This window comes from Alosa sapidissima, chromosome 15 (genome assembly GCF_018492685.1).
Source record: "Alosa sapidissima isolate fAloSap1 chromosome 15, fAloSap1.pri, whole genome shotgun sequence".
Taxonomy (NCBI): domain Eukaryota; kingdom Metazoa; phylum Chordata; class Actinopteri; order Clupeiformes; family Clupeidae; genus Alosa; species Alosa sapidissima.
The window spans coordinates 19,077,974-19,105,901 of NC_055971.1; the positions used below are offsets into that span (position 1 = coordinate 19,077,974).

The 27,928-nt window shown below is 43.1% G+C and overlaps 2 protein-coding genes across 2 annotated transcripts; one reads left to right on the forward strand and one right to left on the reverse strand.

The window, feature by feature from the left end:
• The first annotated feature begins 1,674 nt into the window (after positions 1-1,674).
• On the forward strand, positions 1,675-8,986 carry LOC121683963 (sodium- and chloride-dependent GABA transporter 2-like). The gene is made up of 14 exons (XM_042063847.1): positions 1,675-2,039; positions 2,811-2,945; positions 3,828-3,968; positions 4,328-4,415; positions 4,610-4,742; positions 5,080-5,214; positions 5,558-5,661; positions 6,592-6,716; positions 6,887-6,999; positions 7,257-7,397; positions 7,499-7,601; positions 7,843-7,943; positions 8,364-8,534; positions 8,813-8,986. Exons 1-14 carry the CDS (start codon positions 1,889-1,891, stop codon positions 8,933-8,935), a joined length of 1,764 nt encoding a protein of 587 aa, XP_041919781.1. The 5' UTR covers positions 1,675-1,888; the 3' UTR covers positions 8,936-8,986.
• Positions 8,987-13,366: 4,380 nt separating this feature from the next.
• si:ch211-132b12.7 (uncharacterized protein LOC564531 homolog) lies at positions 13,367-27,908 on the reverse strand. The gene is made up of 4 exons (XM_042064020.1): positions 27,286-27,908; positions 25,931-26,107; positions 21,086-21,252; positions 13,367-16,641 (listed from the first exon to the last, which is right to left on the reverse strand). Exons 2-4 carry the CDS (start codon positions 26,097-26,099, stop codon positions 15,247-15,249), a joined length of 1,731 nt encoding a protein of 576 aa, XP_041919954.1. The 5' UTR covers positions 26,100-26,107; positions 27,286-27,908; the 3' UTR covers positions 13,367-15,246.
• Between the last annotated feature and the right edge of the window lie 20 nt (positions 27,909-27,928).

Genomic DNA, 27,928 nt, shown 5'->3' on the forward strand with positions numbered 1-27,928 from the left:
TATCAAAAATATAGAAAATGACGTCATAAGACTGGCAGCCTTAACCCTCTTACCCCCCACAAGCACGCCATATGGCAACTGTGGCACGGAAAAACTCCCATATTCCAGGAAGAAACCTTGAGCAGAACCTGACTTAATAGGGGGAGCCCATCTGCTTCTGGCTGGCTGCGCCCTCCAATAGTAGCAGATGTAGAATAATCTGAAAATGTAGTCTACAGGATAAGATGAGTTAACTAAAAGCTTTCCTGTACAGGTATGTTTTCAGATCTTTTTTAAAAATATTTACTGAACTCGCCTGCTTGATGTACAGAGGCAGGGTGTTCCATAGTTTGGGGGCATAATGGATAAACGCAGCTTCTCCACTTTGTTTGTGGAGCACTTTGGGTACGATTAAAAGATTAGAATTGGATGATCTAAGTTTCCTTTGTGGTTGATAAGATATTAAAAGCTCAGAGATATATGAAGGTGCTATGCCATTCAGAGCTTTGTAAGTAATTAACATAACCTTAAAATCAATTCTATAGGAAATAGGGAGCCAGTGCAGTTCAGCCAACACAGGGGTGATGTGTTCTCTCTTCTTAGTCTTAGTTAAAAGTCTAGCCGCAGAGTTCTGTATGAGTGCCAATTTCTTTAGATGTTTTTTGGGAAGACCAATGAAAAGTGCATTGCAGTAGTCTAACCTGCTAGTGATAAAGGCGTGAATTAGTTTTTCTGCATCTTGTTGAGTTAAAAAGGGCCGCACTTTGGCAATGTTTCTCAAGTGGAAATAGGCTGTCTGAGTAACTTTACTGATATGGGGCTTAAAACTTAACTCTGCATCTAAGATGACACCGAGGCTTGTTACTTTTGGTTTGACCTGGTGTGCCAAGTTCCCCAGATTACTAAGAATAATATCTCGCTTTAGTTTTGGTCCAACCAGAAGTACCTCTGTTTTGTCATCATTTAGTTTCAAAAAGTTTTTGCTCATCCACTGATTAATGGAGGTTAGGCATGCAGTGAGGGAGCAAAGGCCATCTGGGTTAGTTGGCTCCACAGAAAGATACAATTGGGTATCATCTGCGTAGCTGTGGAAGTTTACATTATGCTGACTTATGACGTTTCACAATGGAAGCATATATAGAGAAAATAGCAGGGGACCAAGGCAGCTCCCCTGGGCCACACCAAAAGGCAAGTCATGTTTTTCAGATACATGATCTCCTAGACTGATATACAAATCTCTGCCAGTAATGTAGGTTTGAAACCAGTTTAGAGCATTATCAGAGAGACCCACCCACTTCGCAAGGCGGTGAATTAGGATACTATGATCAATGGTGTCAAATGCCGCACTCAAATCCAGAAGAATAATGATTGAGACTTTGTTTGAGTCGGTAGCTAGTCTGAGATCATTGACTATCTTTACTAGAGCCGTTTCTGTGCTGTGATTTGATCTAAAACCTGATTGGAATTTTTCAAGGATACTGTTTTCGTTGAGGAAGGTATTTAACTGATTACAAACAACTTTTTCAAGTACTTTGCTCAAAAACGATAGATTTGATATAGGCCTGTAGTTGCTCAGATTGGTATGGTCAAGATTTGACTTTTTAAGTAAAGGTTTCACAACAGCGGTTTTAAAAGCAGTTGGAAATATACCTGTTTCTAATGAGGTATTTATTACCTTGAGAAAGGTAGACAAAAGACATAGACTGCACGTGTAAGATTTATGCATTCATGTTCATTTGGCAGAACCTACTGTAGCCAAAGTGATTAGAAGTAAAATAGATTACAGTACAAGACAGTCTTATCATAACGTCAGAACCAAGTGTCCAGACTACAGGTTATCAAGTAGGCCTAATTTTGTGAGGTTCAGGAGAGAGAAGGGGCCTATTGTCGACTTTGTTGGCAGAAGGCGATGGCCCAGGTGAAACATGGAGAGAAGGGAGGATTGGAGGAGCGTGGCCACTGGGCTGGTAAAGCAGAGTACCTCTTGGCTGTTGCAGGGAATGTGGTGGGGCTGGGAAACGTGTGGAGGTTCCCTTACCTGTGCTACAAGAATGGTGGAGGTAAGTTCATAAGTAAAGGGTGTTTAGCCCCAATTTTTTTTCTATTGTCCAACCTGAGTTATGAATCAGTGAAAACAAAAACTCTGTTTCTCATAATGCCAATATGGCAAAATGTTTAGAACTAAGATTGCGTTACATTGATTTATTTATATTGATTGTATATTTATATATTATATTGCACTGCAGAAACTGCTTATCTCATAAAATCTAACCAAGTCTTATTAATCTTATATCAAAATTAGAAAATCTAGTTGGTATTGTTTTCAATATAAAGAGACTTACTTAGTGATTTCTCGTAAAATCATTTCATTTAATTTGTAAGAAGAATTTGACTTATTTTAAGACGTCTCATCCTAAAAACAAGCAAATTTGTCTGCCAGTGTGTTAAGCAAATTTGTCCTAAAAACAAGAAAATTTGTCTGGCAGTGCATTGAGTAAATTTGATAAGACAAGTCTCTTCATACTAAAAACGATACCAAATAGATTTGTTGATCTTAATATAAGATTATTATTATTATTAGTAGTAGTAGTATAGTAGTAGTAGTAGTAGTAGTAGTAATATTATATTAATATAAGATAATAACACTTGGTTAGATTTTATTTTTGTAGTGTGCAACATTCAAACATAGCTAGATGTTAGATGATCCTCTCTTTTGGATATGGAATGGAAAGTAAGATATATTCATTATCTATCATTCACATTCATCTGTTTGTTAATCTTAATTTCTCTTTTGGACTTAAAATAGTAAAGTGTATTGTTCATTTTTTGAGGTGCCTTCCTTGTGCCCTACTTGGTGTTTGTGGTCACCTGCGGGGTGCCCCTTTTCCTCCTGGAGACCGTCATGGGCCAGTTTACCCAGGAGGGGGCCATCACCACCTGGCATAGGTTGTGTCCACTGGCCGTGGGTAAGCTTAATAGAGACAAGTAGTCTGGAAGTCAAAAGGCAACAAAAATACACAACAGCGCTCTACTGGGAAGGAAAACATTAACAGAGATGACACACAAACTGTCATCTAGCTCATCTAGATACTGGAAATGAACAGAGTTCATGGCGTTCAAGAATGTGCTGGGATTAATATTTAAGCACCTCGTTGTCAGAGATACAGACATTTAGAACCCTGTTACCAGCTCTAAAACTGATGATACACAAGACCTGATCCTGTGTATTGTTGTTGCTGGCACGCTCCTATTTACATTAGGCAACATTTATTTATATTTTTTCATTTATTTTTTCTTTACTTATCAGTAGGAAAATTATCATGATCATCCAATCAAAAACATGGAACAGGTGTTTGCTCAGCAACATTGCTCAAATAGTTGCCCCATGCATTTAGCCTGGAAAATCCAGACCCTGATCATCTAGAAAGATTAAGGGTCTGGCAAAGAACATTGTAATGGCCCAACTCGAGGGGCGGCAACAAGCATGCATTTAAAAATCTCACTGCATGCAATTGGATAACACTAGACCATGTTTACTCTGAATGATTCCGGGCTTCGACGCAATCGGATAACACTATGACCAATGTGTACTGTCCTCCAACGTTGCAGCGCTGTCTTCATCAGTTTAGCTGGTTCCCCGGAATATTGGGGTAAAAGTAACGTGCATCATTGCTCTTTGCCAGAGTGTCTCGCAGAGACAATTCCATTGTGCTCTCGCGAGAACTCTGGCTTTCCAGGGTATCATGCATCATCACCTTAAGAGAGATCGTGGTCAATTAGAATAAGATGTTTGCTTATAAGCCCTTACCACCGTACCTTGTGATGGTCCTGTACCCTGTATTGTTTAGGTATTGGCTATGCTGGACAGTTGATCCTGGTCTACAGCTCCATGTGTTACATTGTCATCCTGGCATGGGCACTGCTGTACCTGTGCTTTTCCTTCAGCTCTACATTACCATGGGCTAGCTGTGACAACACCTGGAACACAGGTATGGAATAGGCAGAACCTGGAACACAGGTATGGAATAGGCAGAACCTGGAACACAGGTATGGAATAGGCAGAACCTTGAACAGAGGTATGGAATAGGCAGAACCTGGAACAGAGGTATGAAATAGGTACTGGCAGAACCTTGTACATGGATGGCTTCCTAAAGCATCCTAAATTTAAAGTCACTGAACACTTAAAATCAGGTATCACTATTTGCTTAAAATGCTGAAGGTACAGGAGTTAGTGTCTTGATGAATTTACATTGACCTTTAAATAGAATTAAGAGTATGTTTATAAATGTATGTGTAGGGTGGCATGGTTTTATGCATTATATAATGTAGCACTCTTATTCTGTCTCAGAAAACTGTGTGGATATAACTGGAAACAACAAGACATTCAACTGGACTGAGCAAAGTAACTCGACATCGGCTGCTGTAGAGTTCTGGGAGTGAGTTAGCAAAGACAGATGCTAATTTTATTAAATGTTGAACTCCAACACTGTCAATAACAGAACAGTTCTACTTCTAATCAAACATTTAACTGTGGAAGATGATACCGGTGGTAATGTCTGAAAAACATATTAATGGGAAGACATAGGAACCATAAAACAAATGTTCATCCTTTGAGTTTGTGTTCCCATAGGCGTCGTGTGCTGGCGATCTCAGCTGGTATAGAGGATGTGGGCAGTGTACGGTGGGAGATCCTCCTGTGTCTCATCGCTATGTGGATCATCTGCTACTTCTGTGTCTGGAAAGGAGTCAAGTCTACCGGGAAGGTGCAGTATACTATATCAGTATCATGGAGCCAAACGATCTGACTTAGGTCATTCTCCATCCTCCCTCTCTCGCATGCATGCAAAACGCACGCACGCACACACGCACGCACGCACGCACACACACAAACACACACACACACACACACACACACACACACACACAGGCTCAGTTATTCATCTCATCACCATCTCTCTCACCCTCCCCAGCAATCCAATCAAAGTGTGATCCAGCACTGTCATCTCATGACCTCAATCACAGAGTCAAATATAGAGTTGACTCATCAGAATTGATTTGTCCTGCTGGTGTTTCTGTGCTCTGTTGCCTCCGTGTCTCCAGGTGGTCTACTTCACTGCCACGTTCCCCTACATAATGCTGCTGGTGCTGCTCGTCAGAGGGCTCACGCTACCTGGAGCTCTGCAGGGGGTCGTCTACTACCTTTACCCAGATCCCTCAAAACTGTTAGAACCTCAGGTATGCTTGACCAATAGCACAGGCCCTAAGGGCTTGCTGAGTAGTATACCAAAATGGTTAAAATGCAAAGCATGCTGGTTGTAGGTACCATGATAATGTATTCCTGGTAGGTTCATCTGGGTTCACCCAGGCTATTAATGAACAGCATTTGATTCAAATTTCAAGGGATTTCTGTTACATACACAGTTATAACAGTATGCAACTCATGGTAAAATGTAAACAACCTGTGTATCCTGTGGCGATCCTGTCTGCCTGTCTATGAGGAGAATCCAGAGGATCAGTAACCTTTGACCTGTACTCCCGTCCTTCACTCTAAAGCAGTGTGTGATCACTGTCTGCACAGGTGTGGATGGAGGCTGTCTCTCAGATCTTCTTCTCCTTTAGTCTGGGGGTTGGCACCCTGACCGTTCTTGGGAGCTACAATCCATACAACAACAACTGCAACAAGTGAGTTCAAGCATTTCAAACTGTGAAGGCGAGAAAAGTGTTAATGAAAACATGAATAGTGAAGCACTTTGAAACTAGATGTACCGCAGAGCGGTACAAAATAGGACCGCCGCCCAGTCCAGCACATTTTTTCCACAAAAATAAATCACGCTGAAAGGCCTATATGATTCTAACTGTCTCACTAAATTGCATTATCCACACTCAATTCTCACTGGTATCTGCTAGACAACAAGTACCAAAACATGATTAGTTCATAGATTTCACATGTAAAATTCATTTTATACAACCCCACCCCCATCTTGCCTGTTCATAATTCTGAGAAATTCTTGAATTGTGTGCATGTGTGCGTGCACACGTTTATGTTTATGTGTGTGGGTGTGTGTGTGTGAGTGTGTGAGTGTGTGTGTGTGTGTGTGTGTTTGTCTGCGTATGTGTGTTTGTGCATGTGCATGCATGCGTACATATGTCTACTGTGTGAGTATGTGTCATACGTATGATTACTGTGAATGTATGTGTGTGCGTGTGTATCTGTTTATGCACATGTGTGCACATGGAATGGCACACATGCCCACCAAGTTTCGTGTACCCTGGTCTTTCAGTGTCCTGTGTTCCTTGACGGAAATTTGGACATGCGAAAAAAAAAAAAAATCTGACTAAACCTATATGACCGCCGCTTCGCTGCGCGGCGGTCATAATAACTTACTGAAGTACACTAAATGGAGAACAGTTTGCAATATTTTCTGCAGAAGTGGCATGTGTGGCTGGGGTGAAGACTGTCTTAGGGAAGTGGTGGCACTACAAAACTACTAACCATGAAGTGAACCAAGGCTTAGACAGGTTTGGTTGGACAACTAAAGTTGGACAGCTCTTGGAATAGCTCCAGTACAAGTGTCCAAAAATGTAATTCTGTTTTCTGTGTTTGTGTAACAGGGACTGCCTCTGGCTATGTGTACTGAACAGCTGCACCAGCATGGTGGCTGGATTTGCAGTCTTCTCTATGCTGGGATTCATGGCCCATGAACAGAATGTCCCCATAGAAGTGGTGGCAGAGTCAGGTATTTTACCTTAAACAGTATACAGTGTGAATAGTGGTCTAGCACACTCACACTTTGATTATTAATCTATTTAACTTCATTTAATCTCATTTATTAAACTTGTCTATTCAACTCACACCTTGTTTTTAAGAAAGAGATATATAGCTGTCTGTGTTCCCTGCATCTCTCAGGTCCTGGTCTGGCCTTCATTGCGTACCCCCAGGCTGTGGCCATGATGCCTTTTCCACAGCTGTGGGCGGTCTGCTTCTTCATCATGATCATCTTACTTGGCCTGGATACACAGGTGTGTATACAGTACACACACACACGCACGCGCACACGCACACACACACACACACACACACACACACACACACACACACACACACACACCAGACACACACACACACACACACACACACACACACACACACACACATTCTCTCTCTCTCTCCTCTCTCCTTCTCTCTCTCTCTCTCTCTCTCTCTCTCTCTCACACACACACACACACACACACACACCCTGCCCCAGTGCCATGTGAACATGTTATTTGAATCCCAGTTTGTCATGATGGAGGTGGTGATGACGTCGGTAACTGACCTGCTGCCCACGGTGTTGCGGCGGTCCGGGGGGCGGCGGGAGCTCTGCTTGGTGTTCTACTGCCTCATCTGCTTCAGCGTCGGCATTCTCATGGTGACAGAGGTGAGCAACGCCACCGCATCCAAACAGCTAGTGGAAGAGGAGGGAGGATGGGACACAGCAGACTGCGGAAATCTTCTCATCATCACTTTCACTTCCCCAAGGGTGGGATGTATGTTTTCCAGATATTCGATTACTATGCGTGTAATGGGACCTGCTTGCTATTCCTTGCGGTCTTCCTGTCTCTGGCAATGGGCTGGCTGTTTGGTGAGTACCACGTATTCATAGGACCAGCCAAGAGTGTCATAGACCAGCATCTACCACAAGGGCCAATTATATTCCATTGGGGAAGACATCCCAATGTCCTCTACACATTCAACAAAAATGACAAAACATTGACAATATCTCATTTTATTATATCATAATTATGACATGTCTGTCTATTAGGTAAGTGTTGTTGAGATCCCTTTTCAATGGCATTCTCTGTACTTTACCATCTGTGTCTCAGGTACTGAGAATTTGTATGACATTGTTCAGGACATGACCGGGTCAAGGCCCTGCCCCATATTCAAGGTGTGCTGGAAGTATCTGACCCCTGCTGTATCCCTGGTGAGCATATCAAGAGTTTCCCAGAACAGGCACTAAACCTAAATCTACGGCGACAAAACGCTGTGTCAAATTAACAAACAGATATATCAGGCACCACAACGTTTTTAAGTGAAACTAAGTTAGATGAAGTTAAATAACTTGTGCACACAAGATAACAAAACACCTTATGGGACTTCAGAGCCTCTATAATATAGTCATAATTAATTATAGGAATATGTAGAAAAGGCACATTTTCTTCCTAGAAATTTGGTTCACCTGTACAACCTCAGTGATACTCTAGACCAACATACAAAAATGAATTGTGAATCATACATTTTACAACCCTTTTTCATATTTGACTATAATTACAGCTTGGGTTGATTAGTTTTCCTTTCAGTGGGAACTCTCCAGGTTCAGTGATTTCTTCCTTCTCTCTCTCAGGTCTCCTTTATTTGCTCTCTTGTGGAGTACCAGCCGCTCACCTTCAATCGCTGGTATGTGTACCCAGGCTGGGTGTACGTGCTGGGCTGGATGATGGCCCTCTCCTCCATCATCCTCATACCAGGGCTTGCTCTCTTTCATCTCACTACAGGCAAAGGCACATTAAAAGAGGTGGGGCTATTGACTGCACTTATTCCGAATTATGCAAATTAAAAGTACTGCTGCCTCTAATACTTAATAGCAAAGCTTTTCAAGATCCACAAGATCTTCAAATATATCAGTTTTGTTCTTTTAAAAGTATTAATTAATTGTGTATTATACAGTAAGTACAATGACACAATGCCAGCACAGGTTGATGTCAGTAAAAATCTAACGCTTCATGTGGTTCTTATGGACTAATAATAAGAGTGAATGAAGTATGAACATTTCTCTGACCGGTGTCTTTGCAGCGCTTGGTTCACCTGTGTTCTCCTACTCATGACCTTCCCTTGACCCGGAAGCAGAAGTCAGAGCTTCAGAGTCTCACAGAGGGGAAGGATTGTGTTGCCATGGCAAGCCAGGCAAAGCACTGAAGTACTGGATGTGTGAAACGTTTTTACAATAAAATATGTTGTCTGGCTGAAGTTGAAATGTTTTGGTTCATGATATCTTTTGAAAAAGAATCTTTGGTAGCCTAACACTTTACTTGACAGTATCTACTTAAGAGTGACATGACACTTTAAATTCTCCCTGCTGCAGTAATGCAATACTGTGTATGTTCACTAACCGGAAAACTTGAATTGCATTTTTTTGTAAAGCTGTTTGCATGAATGATTATATGGTTATGAATTTTCAATTTAAATATTGACATTTTGCCATAATATTGCCTGGGCCAGCTATGACAACAACTAGAACACAGGTAAAGATAGCATCAGTGACTATCCTATCAGATATGGAATGTTGTCATCTGTATAGTGATCTATATTCAAAACAAAGTCTTAATAGTACTCCATGATAATAAATTTGCTACATGTGAAGACGTGTACACACAAAACAAAATCTACAACTAGACCGCACAAATCAACTCTACCTGCTCTGCTACAGAATTTTGGGAGTAAATTTACACATTAAGCATGCCAACTATGTCTTTAGGGCTATCCTTCATATTCACATTTAGTATTTCAAAAGTAAAAGTATTCTACAGGTAATTGAAAAGGGATTCCCATTCTCTTTAGGCGTAGTGTCCTGGCACTCTCTGTCGGAGATGGTGTAAGGTAAGGTGGGAGATCCTCCTGGGTCATTGCTGTGTGGATCACCTGCTACTTCTGTGTTTGGAAAGGAGTGAAGTCTACTGGAAAGGTGCGGTAATCACTGACATGAATGTTGCGCTGGTTTGGCCTCTGACTACTAATATTCTCTGAATCTTTTCATAGCTGCTCTGCCTCTAGCAGACACCCAGGAACACCCACACATGGCAACACGTGCCTGTGAATGCCATCTGGGTCTCTCTCATACTTCCATTATGGCTGTCTCTTCTCTAAGTGTGATCCAGCAATGTCATCTCATGACCTCAATCACAGAGTCAAATATAGAGTTGACTCATCAGGACTGAGTTGGGTTGTGTAATTTGTCCTGCTGGTGTTTCTGTGCTGTGTCTCCAGGTGGTCTACTTCACTGCCACGTTCCCCTAAGTGATGGGGCGGTGGTAGTGTAGTGGTTAAGGAGCTGGGCTCGTATGTAGTACCCAGAAAAGTTGTGGGTTCAATTCCCAGCTTCCACCGTTGTGACCTTGAGCAAGGCACTTAATGTTAGCCCGAGTTGCCAACCGTCCCGAATTGTCTGGGACATCCTGTATTTTGGGTGATTTTGATTTGTCTGGTCAGGGACAGCTCCAGTCCCGAATTTCAATCACAGCCTCATCGCCCTGGTAAAGTTGTCAATGGCCAATATAGGCTACTGTAAACGCACCTACAGTGTTCAGTGTCGCCGCTACCACCACACAAATCTCAAACTGCTTTTCACCCTTCTTAGAGAACATCATTACAATGTCAAAATACAGCAACAGCATCTTACATAAGAATAATACTTTTTGGGTCCTCTCTCAGTCTCCATTATGCAGAAGATCTAACTTGAACGGTATGCTATTCGGGAACGCATCTGAACGCAAATGAGGGAGAGAGGGTGGCAGGTTCCAACTGGCTTGTCATTGTTTTTTATATATATATATATATATATTTTTTTTTTTTGGGCTTTTTATGCCTTTAATTTGATAGGACAGTGGAGAATGACAGGAAGTGAGTGGGAGAGAGAGTCAGGGTGGGATCCGGAAAGGACCGCCGGGTTGCCGGCGTACGGTGCAGGTACCCCAGCCAGTTGCGCCACAGCTGGGGCCTGGCTTGTCATTGTTGATAATTGATTTAACCTTTTTAATATAAGAAACTTTCGAAAAGAAATCATGAGGACAACAAAAACAAAGCTAGAGGAGATTGCAGAGTTATCCGGTTCCCACTACTGACTGACTGATTTATAAAATGTGAGAGGGCACTTTAACCTAGGCTGCACGCACTGTAATTTGGACTGTGATAGAATATGAAGAGTGGTCTTTGCCTTTGTGTAATGGAATTGGTGAGTCTTGAAGTCTTCAATAATTTGTTTCCCTTAAACTAAGCATTTACATGAAGCTCATGATATGGTAATTGAAACACATTCCACTCAGATAGGGGGATACCAGGTTCATAATTCACTTTTAATTGCAAACAGAAAATATTTAGCTAGCATCAAGCTTCTTGACTACTTTGTGATTAATACCATTTGAATAATATAAAACAGTGTTTTTTTTTTTTGGAGGGGGGGGGGGGGGGGGGCGTCTACTACCTTTATCCAGAACCTTTTGGACCCTCAGGTGCCCCTGTGGTGTTTTCACACCGGGCTGTCATACCAGTCTGAATTAACAGTCCCTGATGTTCTCTATGTTGCCTCTGGTACTCATATATTCTCGGAGAGGCAGGGAGGATGTGCAAAACTGAGCAGCGGTCATGTATTGTACCACTATGCAGTACATCTAGTTCAAAATCAGGTGCCAACCACCTTTGATCTTAGCCACCCTCAACTCTTTGACTACTGTCCTTCTCCAGGGGAGCATTTCATTCCTCTGATAATTTCCACTTATTGAGTAAGTGGTAAACCTTCTACAAGAGCCCTATGGCATTGTTTTGTTTGGAGAATGAATCCATGCAGCTCTTCTATTAGGAGGTTTACCACTTACTCTGAGTTAACTTGCAGGTTTGTCAGTAAACTACGTACTTGGAATACCCCCCAGAGCTAAGAGAGAAACTCCTGCTGGTCTACTGTCTCTTCAGTTTCTGCATTGGCCTTGTCTTCATCACCGACGTGAGAAAGAAACAGACGGCAAGAGAGAGGTGGAGAGAACTGTTTTCTTGAATAAGAGACATTTAGTGTGTTGAAAACAAAATATTTTTTCTCTTTGTGAGTGATTGGATCCAATCCTAACATCACAGGGTGGAGTGTACGTGCTGCTTATCTTCGACTACTATGCCTGTAATGGTGCCTGTCAGCTATTTGTAGCCGTCTCCCTGGCAATGGCCTGGGTGTTTGGCGGGTCCTCAGCGTCCTTGACCAACAAAACAAACGCTAAACAAAAACCAAGGCTCTGGGAATCATCACATGTGTAGTGTGAGTCTGAAGGACATTTAAAGTAGAATATAGTTATAATATTCACATTTTAAAATGTTGAATAATTTAATTTTAAAATGTAATTTATGACCAGTAGAACTAACTCCACCATGCTTCCCCTTTTGCTCAACATTCAGGCCTACCAGTAGATGGCAATGTTGTGGAATTTGATCACTTGTCTTGTCCAAACCAAGACCTTGCACAGTGATCAAGTCCTTGTCTTCTGCAGTCAGTGATATTCTCTCCCCCGTAGATGGCCTTCACTGGCTACATGGTGAGCTACAAGGCCCTGACCTACAACCACTGGTATGTGTACTGGGTGCATGTGCTTGACTGGATGATTGTCCTTCTCCTCTATTGTGATGGCTAAGTGGTATGGTCCTCCGCACACATTGACGCGCGGTCCCAGTTGTTGGGAAGCACACAACCCCCCCCCCCTCCCACATGTGCGTTGATGACTCAATTATCGCCATGCGCCACAGACACAGGAGCATGTCACAGCCTTTATTGTATCTGGGGACTGGAAAGGGGAGTATCAAACAGGTGATAGTCACCTATGTCGTCCTGCAGAGGATTTACCTTTGACCCAGAAACAGAGGAGTCAGCTTCAAGATATGGCATCAGATGTGGGGCTTAATGTTCTGAACATAGAAAACCAAGAGGGGCAATGAGAAAAAAATAATACTCCTAGTTTTTGTTGATCAAAACCAAAACCAAGACTAAAAAATGATATTTTGTAACCATGACAGTAACTAAAAGACATTTTGTTAACATGACAGTAGATTCTGTGCATCTTTTGTTATCATAGCTACGGTTAGCAAAGGCAACTTTTAGGAATCCAAGTGTTATTTTTGTATTGCAATAACACGTTGTGCTTTGTACACTTTGTTCTTTGTACTTTATAAACAAATTAATAGCAAAGTTAAGGCATTATCTACTTAAGCACATTTTGTTATGTATTCATGTATCGTTCAATTTACAAATGTCTCTCAGATAGTGAGGATGCCATGCTGTTAAGCTGTGGACTCATTTTTTCTCCTTTCCTTGTGCCATGACAACCACGACTGGTTACCTTGGAGATAAGATTGATGTGTCACAAGATTTCAATTTCATTACTAATAACAAAGGCAGTGGAAACATATATACCACAGAACAGCAGGCACACACAGAGCCTCTTGTACCCCTCTAAATACGGAGTGCTGTACGCTACTGCAGGTAGGGATAATGAGGACCTGTATCATTGCCCTGAAAACAAACCTCCCCAAGAGCTAAATGTGGACCATGCAGGGTTCTTATAAAACATGTGGAACAAAACAAACTGAGAGTGTTGCTGTTGAAAAGATCAAGCAGATTTATTGTCTTTTCACGTGGGGGATGTGCATCTTGATGATGTTTTGTGTTTTGCGTGTAAAGGAAACATTCCACAAGAAAACACAGGGAAAGAAAAGTGAGACACACTTCTCTCAGAGAAGCACAACCAGAGCCAAACCCAAACCATCATTTTCAAAACCCAGGCTTATCTATTCCATTACCCCAAAACAGGTTTGACAAACAAACCAGGAAAATAAGCACTCATCTCTCTCTCTCTCTGCATTGACTACATCCATAACAGCTGTTGTGCGTTTCTATCTTCAAATGCTTTGTTAAAAACGGACAAAAACAGAAGTTCATGTATTGAAAACTCTGCTTGTCTCCGTTTACTGTTTACCATGTCGCCATGTGCTCTGCTGAGATCACCAGTGTGACATTTTCGGGAGAAGGTCCAACTTTTTATTTACTGGTGAGAAAAAGCTATAAAATCAAGAAGCTTAGCTCAGAGCAGCTAGTGTAAACTACTGCATATTTCTTTTACCAGAGTAATGTTCAAGGCTCGGTCCTACTATAATCTATTATCTACGCAAATTGACAGGCCTGCAGGAAAAATACAATGGGAAGAGAATCACTCACAAGAAAATCTGCAAATTTCTCTTTCTCCCCCAAGGATGTGGTACATCTCTGCAACATGTTCAAGGTGGCAAAGGCCAGTTGAAAATGCATGAAAATGCTACAGAGCAGTGAAGTGGAGTCCCCCTCGTCGCCTTAAAGTAAAATCTTCTTCAGCCAGGATAAACAAATACATCTATATTATCACATCCACATCCAATCTGTTCATTTTCAGATTAAGCCAAGTGTATCAAAATTTGCTGTCAAAGAATAAGTATAATGAGAAAGTGTAGATACTGACAGGTAGAGTAAGGCTGCCACTGACATTTTACTCAAACCAGGAGTTTTGCAAAGACTGAGGGGGAAACAAATGTTATCATGAAAACCTCCGACTGGGAAAGCCCCAACAGGGAGTCTTTGAGTTGGCCTGTTCACAAAAAATATTTGCATGGTTTGCTTGTGATAGACATAATGGCCGGCATTTGATTGAAAACCAAAATATTGTCTTAAAAATTATTGTTCAATGGTAAAGTAATCACACTTTTCATCTTTTAAATATCTAAAAAGTGGTCACACATACAACAACAAAAAAAAAACCCAAAGAACTCTATAAGAGGCATGTCCTTTTTTTAATCAACCCAACCCAGGAGACAAAGTCAGTAGCTGCCTGCCCCATTTGCAGTCTCAAGGCCTCACAGTAAAGAACAATGGAATTCAAAAAGAAGTATTCATAAAAGACAAAAGGTGATATTTTCTTTCTTTATCAGTAGGATGTTCTTTAACATCACTGGTGCTGTTGAATACCAGCAGCAAAGCCTGCCTCTGTAAGAAAGAACATCTGACAGTACTTCAGATCATTCCTGTCCGGCAATTGGCATGCACGTTATACGGATAACAAAAAAACTTCATCAATTCCACTGCCTGTTCACTTGTGAAGGTAACTCATCAATTGTGACGGTCTTGAAATCATGATCCATTGACAACTTTATGTTTTACATTGGTAGTTCTGGTCAAACGGGTCAGATGAGACATTTGAAAGTAGGTGATTCTTTGAATCTTTGATTCCTTCAGGTGAAAGATGGCACTGGAACTGCTGAGCGAGAGGGACCCCGAGTCGCTATAGAAACAGCAACATGAAAACCATAGCCAGATTCTAATACCCAATCAGAAATTAGAGATTTATGGAAAAAAGATGAAAAATTAAGAAGAATCAATGGGCCCCTTTCTCTTGGCTCCGCCCTCATATGAGGCTGATGGGTAAGTGAGTCCAACGCACATGGGATGGCGTCTAAAGCAGGGGGCTGTGGGTGGAGCTGTCGGGGGGCATGAGGAAATCGTCCAGTGATTGGTCATTGGCTCCCTGCCCCCTGAGGTGCCCGTTCTGGTCAAAAACAGGAAGGTCCGTGGGCAGATCATCCATGAGTGCCAGGAGTGGTGACGGCGGTGCCATCTCCTCACGGTGGCTGTCCATGAACGGCACGGAGACGACCACGTCTGCCTTTGCGCTGCTGGTGCTGCTGCCTCCATCGCCGGCGCTGCTGCTGCTGCTGGTGTCCGCCTCGGCCTGGACCTGTCCCCGCGAACTGTTATGGCTGCTGCCACTGCTACTGCTGCGGGGGCACTGACTGTCCGGCTCCTTCAAGCTGGGATAGTGGCCGGACTCCGCCATGGCTTGGTGCACTCGGTCCCAGGCGTCGGGCGAGGACGGGGAAGCCTGGGCAGCCTGGCAGAGCAGCTGGGTGTGGTGGCGCAGCTGAGCGATGTCGCGCTCGGTGGCATTGCTCTGGCGTAGCAGCTCCTGCGTGCGCAGCGTGATGTCCAGCAGCCCCGACTGGCTCAGGATCTCCACCGTGTTGAGGAACCGGCGGTGGCGCCAGCCGTGAGACGTGCCGTGCTGATTCGGGTTCTGATTCGGACGCTGCTGCTGCTGCTGCTGCTGCTGCTGCTGCTGAGGGTGATGATGGTGATTATGATGATGACCCCTGGAGGAGCGATGCGGAGGCGCGGCCAGCTCGCAGGACGAAGACAGGGAGGCCGTCTCCGTGCTGGACACCGAGGGCGAGCCCAGGCTGCCCGAGGTGGACGGGCTGGAGGGAGGGTGCGGGCTGCGCCGCACGTGGGGGGGGAGCTCGCGGGCCCTTCCAGGGACAGAGGAGGAGGAGGAGGAAGAGGAGGAAGAGTGGGAATGGGATGAGTGGGATGAGTGGGAGTGAGAGCCATGGGAGTGGGCCCTGCCCTCCGGCTGCTTGTGGACGTGCTGCTTGGGCAGCTGGGAGGTGGTGGACACCTCCTCACGCTTCTCCTCCGTGCACACCCTCTTGCTCTGGCAGTGGTCCTCAGCTGTGCCACCAACACCCCCCATGCCGCTACTGCAGCTGCTATTGCTACTGCTTCCGCCACCACCACTACTACTGCTGCCTGCCCCAGCATTAGTCTTGTCCGACTTCTTGCTGGGGTGGGGGGCAATGCGGGGGTAGGAGTTGAGGATGGGGAGATAGGTGGCTTTGCTCTTCTTGTTCCCGCTGTCGGCTCTCCGGGGCTGGAGCTTCGAGATGTGCATGGGGGCCTGAGAGGTCACCTCTGGCTGCTGCACGAGGAACACAGTTGGGCCCTGGACGTTGGTCCCTGCGCTGCCCCAGGGCAGAGGAGCCTGGAGGAGATGTTCCTGAGCCGCCTGTACTGGCTTAGGGTGGAGAGCGAGAGACAGAGACAGAGACAAGGGGAGAGAGAGACAGAATTCACTCTTGCAGAGAAAAGGTGGACCTCTTTTGAATAGCCTGCAGAATGGACATTTCCAGCTTTTCAGGTAACAAGACATATGCAGGGACACTAACCAAATTACTGTATGTATCTCTTTTGTTATGTGAAGAAGTTGAGAAAAGGTCCATCCTACAATACATTTTTTAGTCATTGGTTTCTAACCCACTAGATGGTAAAACTAAAAGACTAGAAGATTAATTAACCATCAGGCCTACATCTTCAGGAAACACTGTAGAATGTATTCTCCCATGCACATAAGTTTGGAAATGCACGCAGCTACGCACTTTTCAGCGTACTTGTATTCTGTCTGTGATTTATATAGCTACCATGAAGGCAGTTATAGGTTTTGAGTGAAGCAACCTAAAAAATCTGGGCATTTCTGATGTAAACTACATGTCTCAGTGATTAGACGTCATCCACGTTCCATTAGGTGCAATCAGAATTTTTGCCTGTAGTTCTGGGTCTTCCCGGAAAAAATATTCCTACAGTATTACCTTGTTTTGTGAAATTCCGTGGATTCTGTCTAATTAATGTTGCCATAGCAAGGTCTCCTTTTCGAATGGTTTAACTCATTAATGTCATTAAAATGCCCTCATTTTTGTTGAAGGTGACTAACGGCAATCTTTAAACTACAATAGATGTTTAGTTTAGATACTAATCTATATGTGGGCGAAATTTTTATATCTTTTGAATGACTACCACGGGAGCTATTCCCCCACAAAATTTGGTGTCATGGCCCGAAAATGTAAGCGCAGCCAACACAGCATAAGGTCAGACTATTTTGCTCATTCATATTTTCATCCTTTGGGTCACAGCTTTTTTTTTTCAGTTTCAATGGGAAATGAAGGACAAAATAAGGACGTTTTGCAAGATTCAAATGGCCTGTGTTTTGTTATTACCAAACCTAAAGACTTTTTGGTTTTGTTTAAGTCAAAGTCAAAAGTCAAAGTCAAAGTCAGCTTTATTGTCAATTTCTTCACATGTTCCAGACATACAAAGAGATCGAAATTACGTTTCTCACTATCCCACGGTGAAGACAAGACATATTTTACCAATTTAAGTCCACAGACAAACATAACATTCAAGTAAACAAAAAAGTAAGTAAATAAGAGGGCACATATAATAATGAAAAAAATAAGAGCAGCAAAATTTGGTTGAAATTGTGCATAGACAGTCAATAAAATACTAGTGCAAAGTCAGGCCAATAAAAGGCTTGTGTAGTTCTGTTTGACCTAAGTAAGAAAGAAAGTGACATAGTGGTGCAAGTTATGTAAGAGCAGCAGATGTGTTGTGTCTTCAGGACAACAACAAGTTGTAAAGTGTACAAGTGTGCAAGTGTGCAAGTGGAGTAGTGCACGCGGCCATTGTGGGTCCAATGTCCAGGATGTTATGTAGCTGAGGGTGGAGGGGGGAGAGAGTTCAGCATCCTTACAGCTTGGTGTATGAAGCTGTTGGTGAGTCTGGTAGTGCGGGAGCGCAGGCTTCTGTACCTCTTCCCAGAGGGCAGTAGATCGAACAGATTGTGAGCGGGGTGACTTGCATCACTCACAATTTTGGTCGCCTTGCGGGTGAGGTGGGTGGTGTAAATGTCCTTCAGGGAGGGGAGTGAAGCACCAATAATCCTTCCAGCTGTGTTCACTATGCGCTGCAGGGCTTTCCTGTTGTATTCAGTGCAGCTTCCGCCCCACACAGCGATACAGCTGGAGAGGATGCTCTCAATGGTGCCTCGGTAGAATGTGGTCATGATGGCTGGTGGAGCACTTGCTCGCCTGAGTTTCCGCAGGAAGTACAGGCGGCGCTGAGCTCTCTTCGCCAGTGATGCAGTGTTGGTGGTCCAGGAGAGGTCTTCGCTGATGTGCACCCCCAGGAATTTGGTGCTGCTCGCTCTCTCCACCACAGCACCGTCGATGGTCAGTGGCAGGTGTTGGGTGTGACCTCTCCGGAAGTCAACAACAATCTCTTTGGTCTTGCTGACGTTCAGCAGGAGGTTGTTGTCCCTGCACCACGTGGTCAGATGGTCGACCTCCAACCTGTATTGGGTCTCGTCGCCCTTGGTGATGAGACCCACCAGAGTTGTGTCGTCAGCAAATTTCACTATGTGATTGTTGCTGTAGGTTGCAGTGCAGTCATGCGTCAGCAGGGTGAAGAGCAGCGGACTGAGCACGCAGCCTTGGGGGGCCCCTGTGCTCAGTGTGATGCTGCTTGAGGTATTGTTGCCAACACGTACTACTTGAGGCCTCTGACAGAGGAAGTCCAGTAGCCAGTTGCAGAGGTAGGTGCTGAGTCCCAGTTTGTCAAGTTTGCTGATGAGTTGTTGTGGTATTATGGTGTTGAATGCAGAGCTGAAGTCTATAAACAGCAATCTCACATATGAGTCTCTTTTTTCCAGGTGGGTGAGGGCTGGGTGGAGGGCAGAGCAGATTGCATCCTCTGTAGACCGCTTGGCTCGGTATGCAAACTGGAAGGGGTCCAGGGTGGGGGGGAGAATGGATTTGATATGTGACATGACAAGCCGCTCAAAGCACTTCATGATGATGGGTGTCAGTGCCACAGGGCGGTAGTCATTGAAGCAGGATGGAGCAGTTTTCTTCGGCACAGGTATGATGGTGGCAGCTTTGAAACATGATGGGACGATGGCTTGCTTCAGGGAAGTGTTAAAGATGTCTGTGAAGACATCCTTAAGCTCCCCTGCGCAGTCCTTCAGCGCACGACCTGGAATGTTGTCTGGACCTGTTGCCTTACGGGTGTTGATAGCAGCAAGTGTCCTCTTCACGCTGTCGGCAGAGAGGCACAGGGGCTGCTCATGTAGAGGGGGATGGGTCTTCTGTGGGCAGGTGCTGTTTTGTGCTTCAAAGCGAGCAAAGAAGCAGTTCAGGTTGTTGAGCAGAGGGATGTTGCTCTCACAGCTCTGTGGCGCGGGCTTGTAGTCCGTGAGGGCCTGAATGCCCTGCCATAGGCTTTGTGCGTTCCTGCTGTCTTTGAAGTGGGTGGTTATCTTGTGAGTGTATTCCTTTTTTGCTTCCTTGATGCCACGGGACAGGTTGGCTCTCGCTGTTCTCATGCCAGCTTCATCCCCAGCTCTGTAGGCTTTGTCTCTGGCCCTCAGCAGCCTGAGGACATCCCCTGTCAGCCATGGCTTCCAGTTAGCCCGAGTGATGATGTCTTTTGTGTGGGTCACATCATCAATGCACTTGGTTCTATTCAACCTCTTTCTGTCTGTAATATTTGTTTAGGCATTTATCCATTTTAAAAATGTTGTTCACATACCTATTTGAAAGGCTGTAGTGAGTGCCACTATAGGAAAACACCATATTGCATTTGAACTTGAAGTAGTAGGACTAGTTCATACAATGATAACATACAAATAACGTCACATATTTCAGTTTTTCTGGGTGTCACATAATATTTAATAAAACTGAAATCTAAATATAATTTTACCATTATATGGTTACATTGTAGCCTGGGTGAACCCAGTCTGGAAAGGGTCAGACCAACCTGCAGAGGAAATTCAAATGTGCTAACAGGTTCGCCTGGGTTACACTAGCACTACAGCAGCCACTAGTTTGATTGAATGTAAATAAAAAAAATGTTCATGAACCCAACAACCCTGGTTTCACCAGCCTCACTACCTCGTTTCACTTTGTGTGGAGAGTCTGGATACTCTGGGAAACATTGGGAAATGTCTCGTAATTGGCGTGGACTTTGCACTAACTTTGAAATCATTGGTCCAGCCTAATTGATCACGTTGATCACGGTTTCCTAACATTACTTCCTACTTCGCCTAACTTTTACAAACTGATAATAAACCGCATCGGCAGTCAGGAAACAATGCATTTACCTTTGCTGTATAAATATACACATTCTTGCGACTGTAATTTTTGGTGTTTGTGTTGCTTCTACTGTTTACCTCGATTTTGAAAAACCAGTGTCATCCCCTTTTGTCACTGAATGACCCGCCATTCGGAAAACGTAAAGGCATTGAGAGGAGCCAGACTATTATGCCAGTGCAATGAAAATGAGCCCACCTTTATCCAGAAGTTAATCTGAGGGCATGACCAGAGCACGTAGGGAAAAATACACGCAATTTGAATATGTGCATTATGCTATGCTATGCATGTGACGAATACAGAAACTTGAACTTGAACTTGAATATGTGTAAGTGAAGGCACATAAAAAGGGACTTAAAAGCACAAATGAAAGAATACAACCCACAGCGTTTACAAAACACACAAATGAACATAGGTCTTTAGAAAGTGTATATTCCTCAGCGTTCCTCGTTTTTAGAAAAGAATTTAGCCAGTACTTTAACTGAGACCAAAACAAATCTTAACTCTAAGATTCTACAATTTGATAAACATTTCACTCACCTGTTTGAGAACCACATTCTTGATTATGAAGATGGGTGCAAGCTCTGGGGTCCCCGACATCAGCATGGCATTCCCTTGATGAGAACCCTGGTGACTGCCCCTGGCTTTGAGCTGCCTAATGGCGTTGTGTTGGTCCTCGTCTGTCTGCAAGGAATCCGAGCCAGTGTCTGACAAACAGAAACAAAGACACAAGATAACGAGACGGGCAGAATGAAGGACGAGTGAAAAACAATAAGATAGGAGAGACAGGGGGGTTCAATGAGGGAAGAGTTGATAGAGAGATTGAGAGGAGGGGGTGATAAGAGAGAAACAAAAAAAGATGTAGATGATTTACAAAGGGCCTTTTTCTTAACTCAGGGTATATACAGAAATTCTTAAGTTGAATTTAATACCTTTTAATACCTTTTTAATACCTTCACCATATTGTTTAATACCAACACGACTTCGAGCTGCAACTAGCGGCAACCTTTCGAAATTCAGTGTTGGGGCTAATTAATTATAAAGTAACAGATTACTGTCATTTTTGTTACTTAACTTTCTGAATAAGAAAGTGTAGCAATGCTTACAAATCAAGTATCTATACAAGTATCTATTACAGTTACTGGATACTTTGTTCCTTTTTTGCTTCAATAAAAACACTGACCTATACACAATTATTTGTTATTTAATCCTAACCCAAGATAAAAAAGTTATTTCATTGTTATGTGTAGGAAGACCACACACCACTTCTCCAGCACTACACTCTTTCTTTCACTATCATTCTATCTCAATCAAGACAAAATGACAAATGAAAATCAGAAAAGGTACACTGGACTTTCTTCTAAAAAGGCCCACGACCATACGCAGCACACACCCTTGCTGTCTCATATAATTTGCCAGTGAAGGTATCACATTCAAAATAGGCGGTCACATTTTACAAAAATACTAATTATTAATTGGGTGCTGCTGGAGAATGTGGGCCCCATGTGATAAAATACTTTTGGGCCTGCATGCTCCCTGTGACGAAAATCTTGAAAAATAACCCCTTAAATGGTGACTTCTGGGGAATTTTGTGGAAACGAATTGACAAATTGACTTAAAATATATTATATTATAATATGTTGATAGCTTATTACAATACAGCCTATACAAACCTACACAGGTTCTTATATTCAACTAATTTTAAGCAAGTCTATTGGGACTTTGATCTCATCACATACTACATGAAGGGAGTAACCCTATAGCTCCTGAGCAAGCTTTGAATAATGTAAAGGTAACACCTGTTAAAGGGACACCAGGCAACATTTTCATGTTAATTACTCATCTTCCTAAGTTGGTATATGGTTAAATGACTCATTACGGGGCGAATGAAGGCTCTCTCGCCCGCCCCTACTGCCTGTAGGAAGAATATCCCACTTGCAAGTTCAGTGTATCCTACCCGCTGACCTTCAGTCTCACAAAGTCTCAGACATCGCGAGAAGCAGGATCAATTTTCATCCTGCATCCCCAGCACAGAGGCAGGCTAACAAAACGCTAGCGATTGTTGAAAACGTGTGTATAATGGCAGAGCCGGCGAATAAGCAGTGAAAACCCTTGACTGAAGATGCAAAGAAAAGGAAAAGAGCTTCAGACCGAGCGAGGGCTCGCACACGTATCGACACATACAGACGGTAGGGGGAGCTTCGTAGAGAAAAAGCATTAGGCTTGCCTGGTATCCCTTTAAACTAACCTTAACATGACATTTACTGAGGGTAGAAAATGTTAAATCTTATAGCCTAAACCTTATCCCATAGCCTAAACAAAGCAACACTGTCAGGCCTATATTTAACCTCTATTCTGTAGTCAAGGCAGGGGTAGCTCATTGCAAATAACCCATTATAACATGTGCATATGTTTACATGTTATATTCTTGTTTTTTCCCTTTAATTTAATGATATATTTGTTTGAATGAAACGGCCTTCTGCCTTTATGGGGACTTTTAATTTGAAAATGGGTTATTGTGATACTGTATGTAGGCTAGGCCTAGTTTAGGCTATGTCTGCTGCTCTTACAGCCTGTCATTGAAAACGCGATGGCGCAAATGATTATTTTTTTGGATGACAATGACAGCTGGTAGCGTAGGCATGATAGCTTCAATGACGCATATTTATGTGGAGACAGTAGCCCTACGTGGCCGATGAGCCAGGCAGTCGACTCTTCCACCTCTGATTACGTCCGCCCATTCTTGTTTGCTGGCTAGTAGACTCCAGAGCGGTAGAAAAACGGCTCTGGTAGACTCCATATGTGACCTGACGGCATTCACTCCCATCCAAGGGCATTTATTGTCTTTTTACAGACGTGGTAATAAGCCTCTTGGCTGTTGCCAACTAGCCTAAGCCAGTCTTGAATCTCGAGTCCTCTAACCAAATGTCCGAAAAAGAAAAAATTCCCATGACATCGTCAATGGTAGCGAACTTTTGGCAACAAGTTTAGGCAGTAAGCCAGTCGTATATCCAGTTTGTACGACGGAGTATTAGGGCCACACATGAAGAGATTTTTTTTTTTTTTGCCATGGCGAGATTAAACTCGACATGTTGACTTTAAAGTCGACATGTCGACATTAAACTCGACATTTCGAGAATAAAGTTGAAATTTAATGTCGACTTTAATCTCGACGTGTAAAGTCGACATGCTGACATTAAACTCGCAATAGGCCCTACTGTTTAAACATAGCCTACACAGTTTAAGCTATGTAGCCTACACTAATACACAATATATTACATGAAAAATGGGCTTCAAATAGGTGTTATTTCAGATAGATTGCAGATATTCAGATAGTTAACAGACAAGACGCAATCTATCATTGCCGTCATCGTGAAGTGCTGTCTCGCGGTTATGGAAATACTATGCCGTTTAGGCTAAATAGCTAGAAAAATATATGTATCCAATGATATAATGTTTCTATACAAAATGTTATTTCACTCTGTTTTACGTGGTTAAGGCTACTGCACATCCAAATAACTGCCCTTCATGACCCACGGGCGTCACTCTCCATAGGATAACATGGCAAAACTAATTTTTCTAAAACTGCTTTTCCATGTCTCACCTGCAATTCGTAGCCTATAGAAACACAGATATAGCCTAAGCATATATACTATTTTAATCCCGTGAGAGAATATGTGTGCATGCACTTTATTTATGCACTTTGTGTGCATATGTGTGCAAGTAAGCTACTAGCCTACATGGGGTGGTCGGGAGGACAGCTTCATTCGTCCCTCCATAGACATTCAGCAATGGGCTGTTTTGCATCCATTACAAACAAGCAACGTGAAAGTCTAGGATTGGGGAGAGCGCCTAGTATGCCTCTAGTGCACAAGCATGAAGTTGAACATTTAGATGCAACAACTAAATGTTTAGAACAACACTTTAATAATAGGCCTACAATAAATAAATAAACCGCTATGACATTTAGGCTACTTTTGACCATCGCATTTATCGCCTGTAACTCCGTGATAAGGACCTAACAGCAAAGTATTTGGCTGAGCAACGTAGGTTAATATGTTATATGTTTTGTCCACATGATATAGGCCTATGTCTAATCATTGTTGCACTCGAACACTCTGAATCATTGTTGCACTTGTTGCATTGTTTCATTCGTCCTCCCTTTCAATCGTCCCGAGCGGTCGTTCTCTCTCCAAACTTTATTCTCAAAATGTTGAGTTTAATGTCGACACGTCGAGATTAAAGTCGACATGATATTTCAACTTTATTCTCGAAATGTTGAGTTTAATTAAAGTCGATACGTCAAGATTAAAGTCGATATTACATTTCAACTTTATTCTCGAAATGTCGAGTTTAATCTTGACATGGCGACTTTAAAGTCGACATGTCGAGTTTAATCTCGTCATGGCAAAAATAATTTTTTCCTTCATGTGTGGCCCTAATACTCCGTCGTAAGTTTGAGCATAGAGTTTGAGGGGGCGCTAAAAGTTTTTAACGCGAACGCACACTGACATATCGCTCAGGTCCTACTCGCACATATAATTAGTATAATATAAATAAATAAATTCACGTGAATTTTAGGAGATAGGCCTGCACTTAACACAAATGTAAAACATCATAGTTAGTGGTTCGAAAATGTAATACCTCATCAAATGACGTTTATTACTTTTTAATACTTTTAAATGGCCTTAAATTTGGCTAATTTCATTTACTACCTTTTAATACTTTTTACAACCCCGCGGACACCCTGTAACTTTCATAATTTTTGTTCAGGTTAAATTCCTCAGAAAAATCTCAGATTATCAATGGGTTATTAATGATGATTGATGTTGAACAGAATATTTTCCAAGAAGAACATTTGACAGAACAATTTTCAGTCGTAGAAATCCACTTTGATTTTTAGGTGACGATAGTTAAGAGTGGCCAAAGTACCCAAGTAGAGCTCTGTAAAGCGCGTCCACCTCGACAAGCCAAAGAACCCATAATAAATCTAGACTGCTTCCTCCTCTTATAGCGTGTGTGTCTTCTTGATCTTCAACATGAGGTCTGTATTCATGATAGCTCATAAATGTCTTGAACAACTTGCACTTGATACAGGGTGTAAAAGCCAGAGGCCTGATCAAGAAGTCAGTCTGTGGGAGATTGCTTACAGGCTGCTCGGACGTGCATGTGCATATTTCAGGAATCAATGGCATGTATCCATTCACATGGAGGTACCGGGGATGACTGAGTGTCAACGTCACAGTAGCAGATGGCATGTTTATATGTATGCGGCGTGTGTTTTTTTGTGTGTGTGCGTGTGTGATGGAGAAGGAGTGACAATGTGATTTCACACAGGAAACGGGTAGGTCTAGTGTGAGAAGGTGCCCGATCTCAGCCGCTTACCTGAGTAGCCCGAGTCCTTCTCGGAGCTGCATCGCGAGCCACGCCCGTTGGCCTCCTGCTCTGCCTGGGCCTTGGCGGCGCGGGTGGCCAACAGCGTGGCACTGTTGCTCTTGTCTTTGGCATTTTTGCTGGCCATGCGCGGCACCCTCTCCCCTTGCTCCTTGGGCATCCTGGGCCCTGGAAGAGGCACACAACAACAGGGCAGATTAAAGAGCTCCGACCATCTACCTTATGCCCACGTACACCCACGACACACATGCAATGATATATGCTGTGAGTTTAAACAGAAATGCGTTAAAAGAGGAGGAGGATGCATGGATGGAGGCATCATATCTGACTGTTGAAAGTCATAGAAAGATGTAGAAAGTTACATAAGAGATGGAGAATAAAGAAAGACGAGGGGAAAGAGGTGCCATGAGAAAAACAAAAATAACACCATTAAACACACACACACACACAATATGGCAAATCTTATTAGCTCCACAGGACAAACAATAGATGGCTACAAACCAATAAAATAACATCTGGCCAGTTCATACAGAATCATTTATATTTTTAATAATTTCAATAACCTAGACCCCAATTTGAAACCCTTCCTGCACATACACTGCAACTTTCAGCCCCTCTAGTCAAAACCACATTCTAGGTTTAATATGGAGAATCTGTTTATTAATGCCATCAAAAAGAAAACTCTAGGATGTATGTGAAGTATTACTAACAGATGATTTCTCTCACTGGCCTCACAGACTTGCGAACTGAAAAAAAGCCTGTCAGTAGGTCTAGTCACTTTTTAAACCATCAAAGCACACAGTGATGAGGTTTTACCATGAAGTGAAATTAGATTTTTAACATTTGTAGGCCTACAATAAATTGGCCTTCAACAACCAAGTTCATTGATTTGATAATCAGTCACTGATGAGAAGTTCAGTACAGTTCGACTATACACGTGTTGTTTTAAAAGTATTTCTCACTCCTAGTCTACACCTTGTGTTTGCGCTCAGTCCCACACGATGTACCCCGCCCTCTCCGAGTGTTATGTAATAGCCTACAACTTGACTAGAGTTCCTACACTGCACAGTCTATAGGGCCTACTTACTCTTTTCTTAGTAGTAAACAAGACACCATTTGGGCCACCACACACTTTATGACATTTAGGCAGACCGATGGAATGAAATAGAAATAGAAGAAACGCGGTTGTTTGCAGCCAACCCCTCAAGTGAAAGCGACAGCGGCGCGGAGCGCGCGCGCGTGTCCATATTCAGACTGGATTATTTACCCGATACCTAACTTGCACACAGTTGAAAGAACAGAACCCTAGGGAAATTGTCACAGTCATATAATTATAGCCAACTTACCTTTAAAAGGGGAAACAACTCACTTTGCACCCAAGTATCTTGCTATAGTGTCATCCGCTCGAGCCCTAAGCAACACCTTGCTAGCTCCCTCTTCTGCTTAATTTCTTATGCCGTATCATCTCGTTGACACTGACGACGGGCCAGGTCTACCTAGCCTCTTCATCGAATTGATACCTGTAGCGATTATCTACCAAAGAAGCAAGTTAACGGTTTGCTCGTGTGTGTTCAACTATCGGGTGGGCAAGCCACCTGAATCAAGCCCCGCCTCTTTCACATCCCCTAGAACTGATTGACATCTTCCCTTCCCGATAATGACGAGAGAATTCATTCCAATAGCAGCCCAAAACCAAGTGACGCAGACAGTCGGCAGCTCGACCAATCCTGCGAGAAGGCACGTGTAGGGGAGGGACAAGACATCCGCGACTCGCAGCCACAGACAGCTGGGACGATTCATAAGCAATAGGTGGGGCAGTCGACAACACCGACTGTGTAAGATTTAGATTTGTTTAACCAGATTTGATCGCACATGTTGAGCGTTTCGTTTATGCTAAGCTTGTCCATTCACAATGAAGGCCTACCCGTCCCGACGAGTTAAATAGCCTACATGAGTCAACGGATAGCCTGGTTTGTTAGACATCCAATT

Bases quoted from the DNA above. Each gene is read 5' to 3' on its own strand.
- LOC121683963 (XM_042063847.1), top strand. From the start codon at position 1,889: ATGGCCCAGGTGAAACATGGAGAGAAGGGAGGATTGGAGGAGCGTGGC. The intron at 4,416-4,609 runs GTGAGTTAGCAA...GTGTTCCCATAG, and splicing joins GCTGCTGTAGAGTTCTGGGA to GCGTCGTGTGCTGGCGATCT. The intron at 7,944-8,363 runs GTGAGCATATCA...TCTCTCTCTCAG, and splicing joins TGACCCCTGCTGTATCCCTG to GTCTCCTTTATTTGCTCTCT.
- si:ch211-132b12.7 (XM_042064020.1), bottom strand. From the start codon at position 26,099: ATGCCCAAGGAGCAAGGGGAGAGGGTGCCGCGCATGGCCAGCAAAAAT. The intron at 21,253-25,930 runs GTAAGCGGCTGA...TCTGTTTGTCAG, and splicing joins GAAGGACTCGGGCTACTCAG to ACACTGGCTCGGATTCCTTG. The intron at 16,642-21,085 runs GTGAGTGAAATG...CTCCACCCTAAG, and splicing joins AGAATGTGGTTCTCAAACAG to CCAGTACAGGCGGCTCAGGA.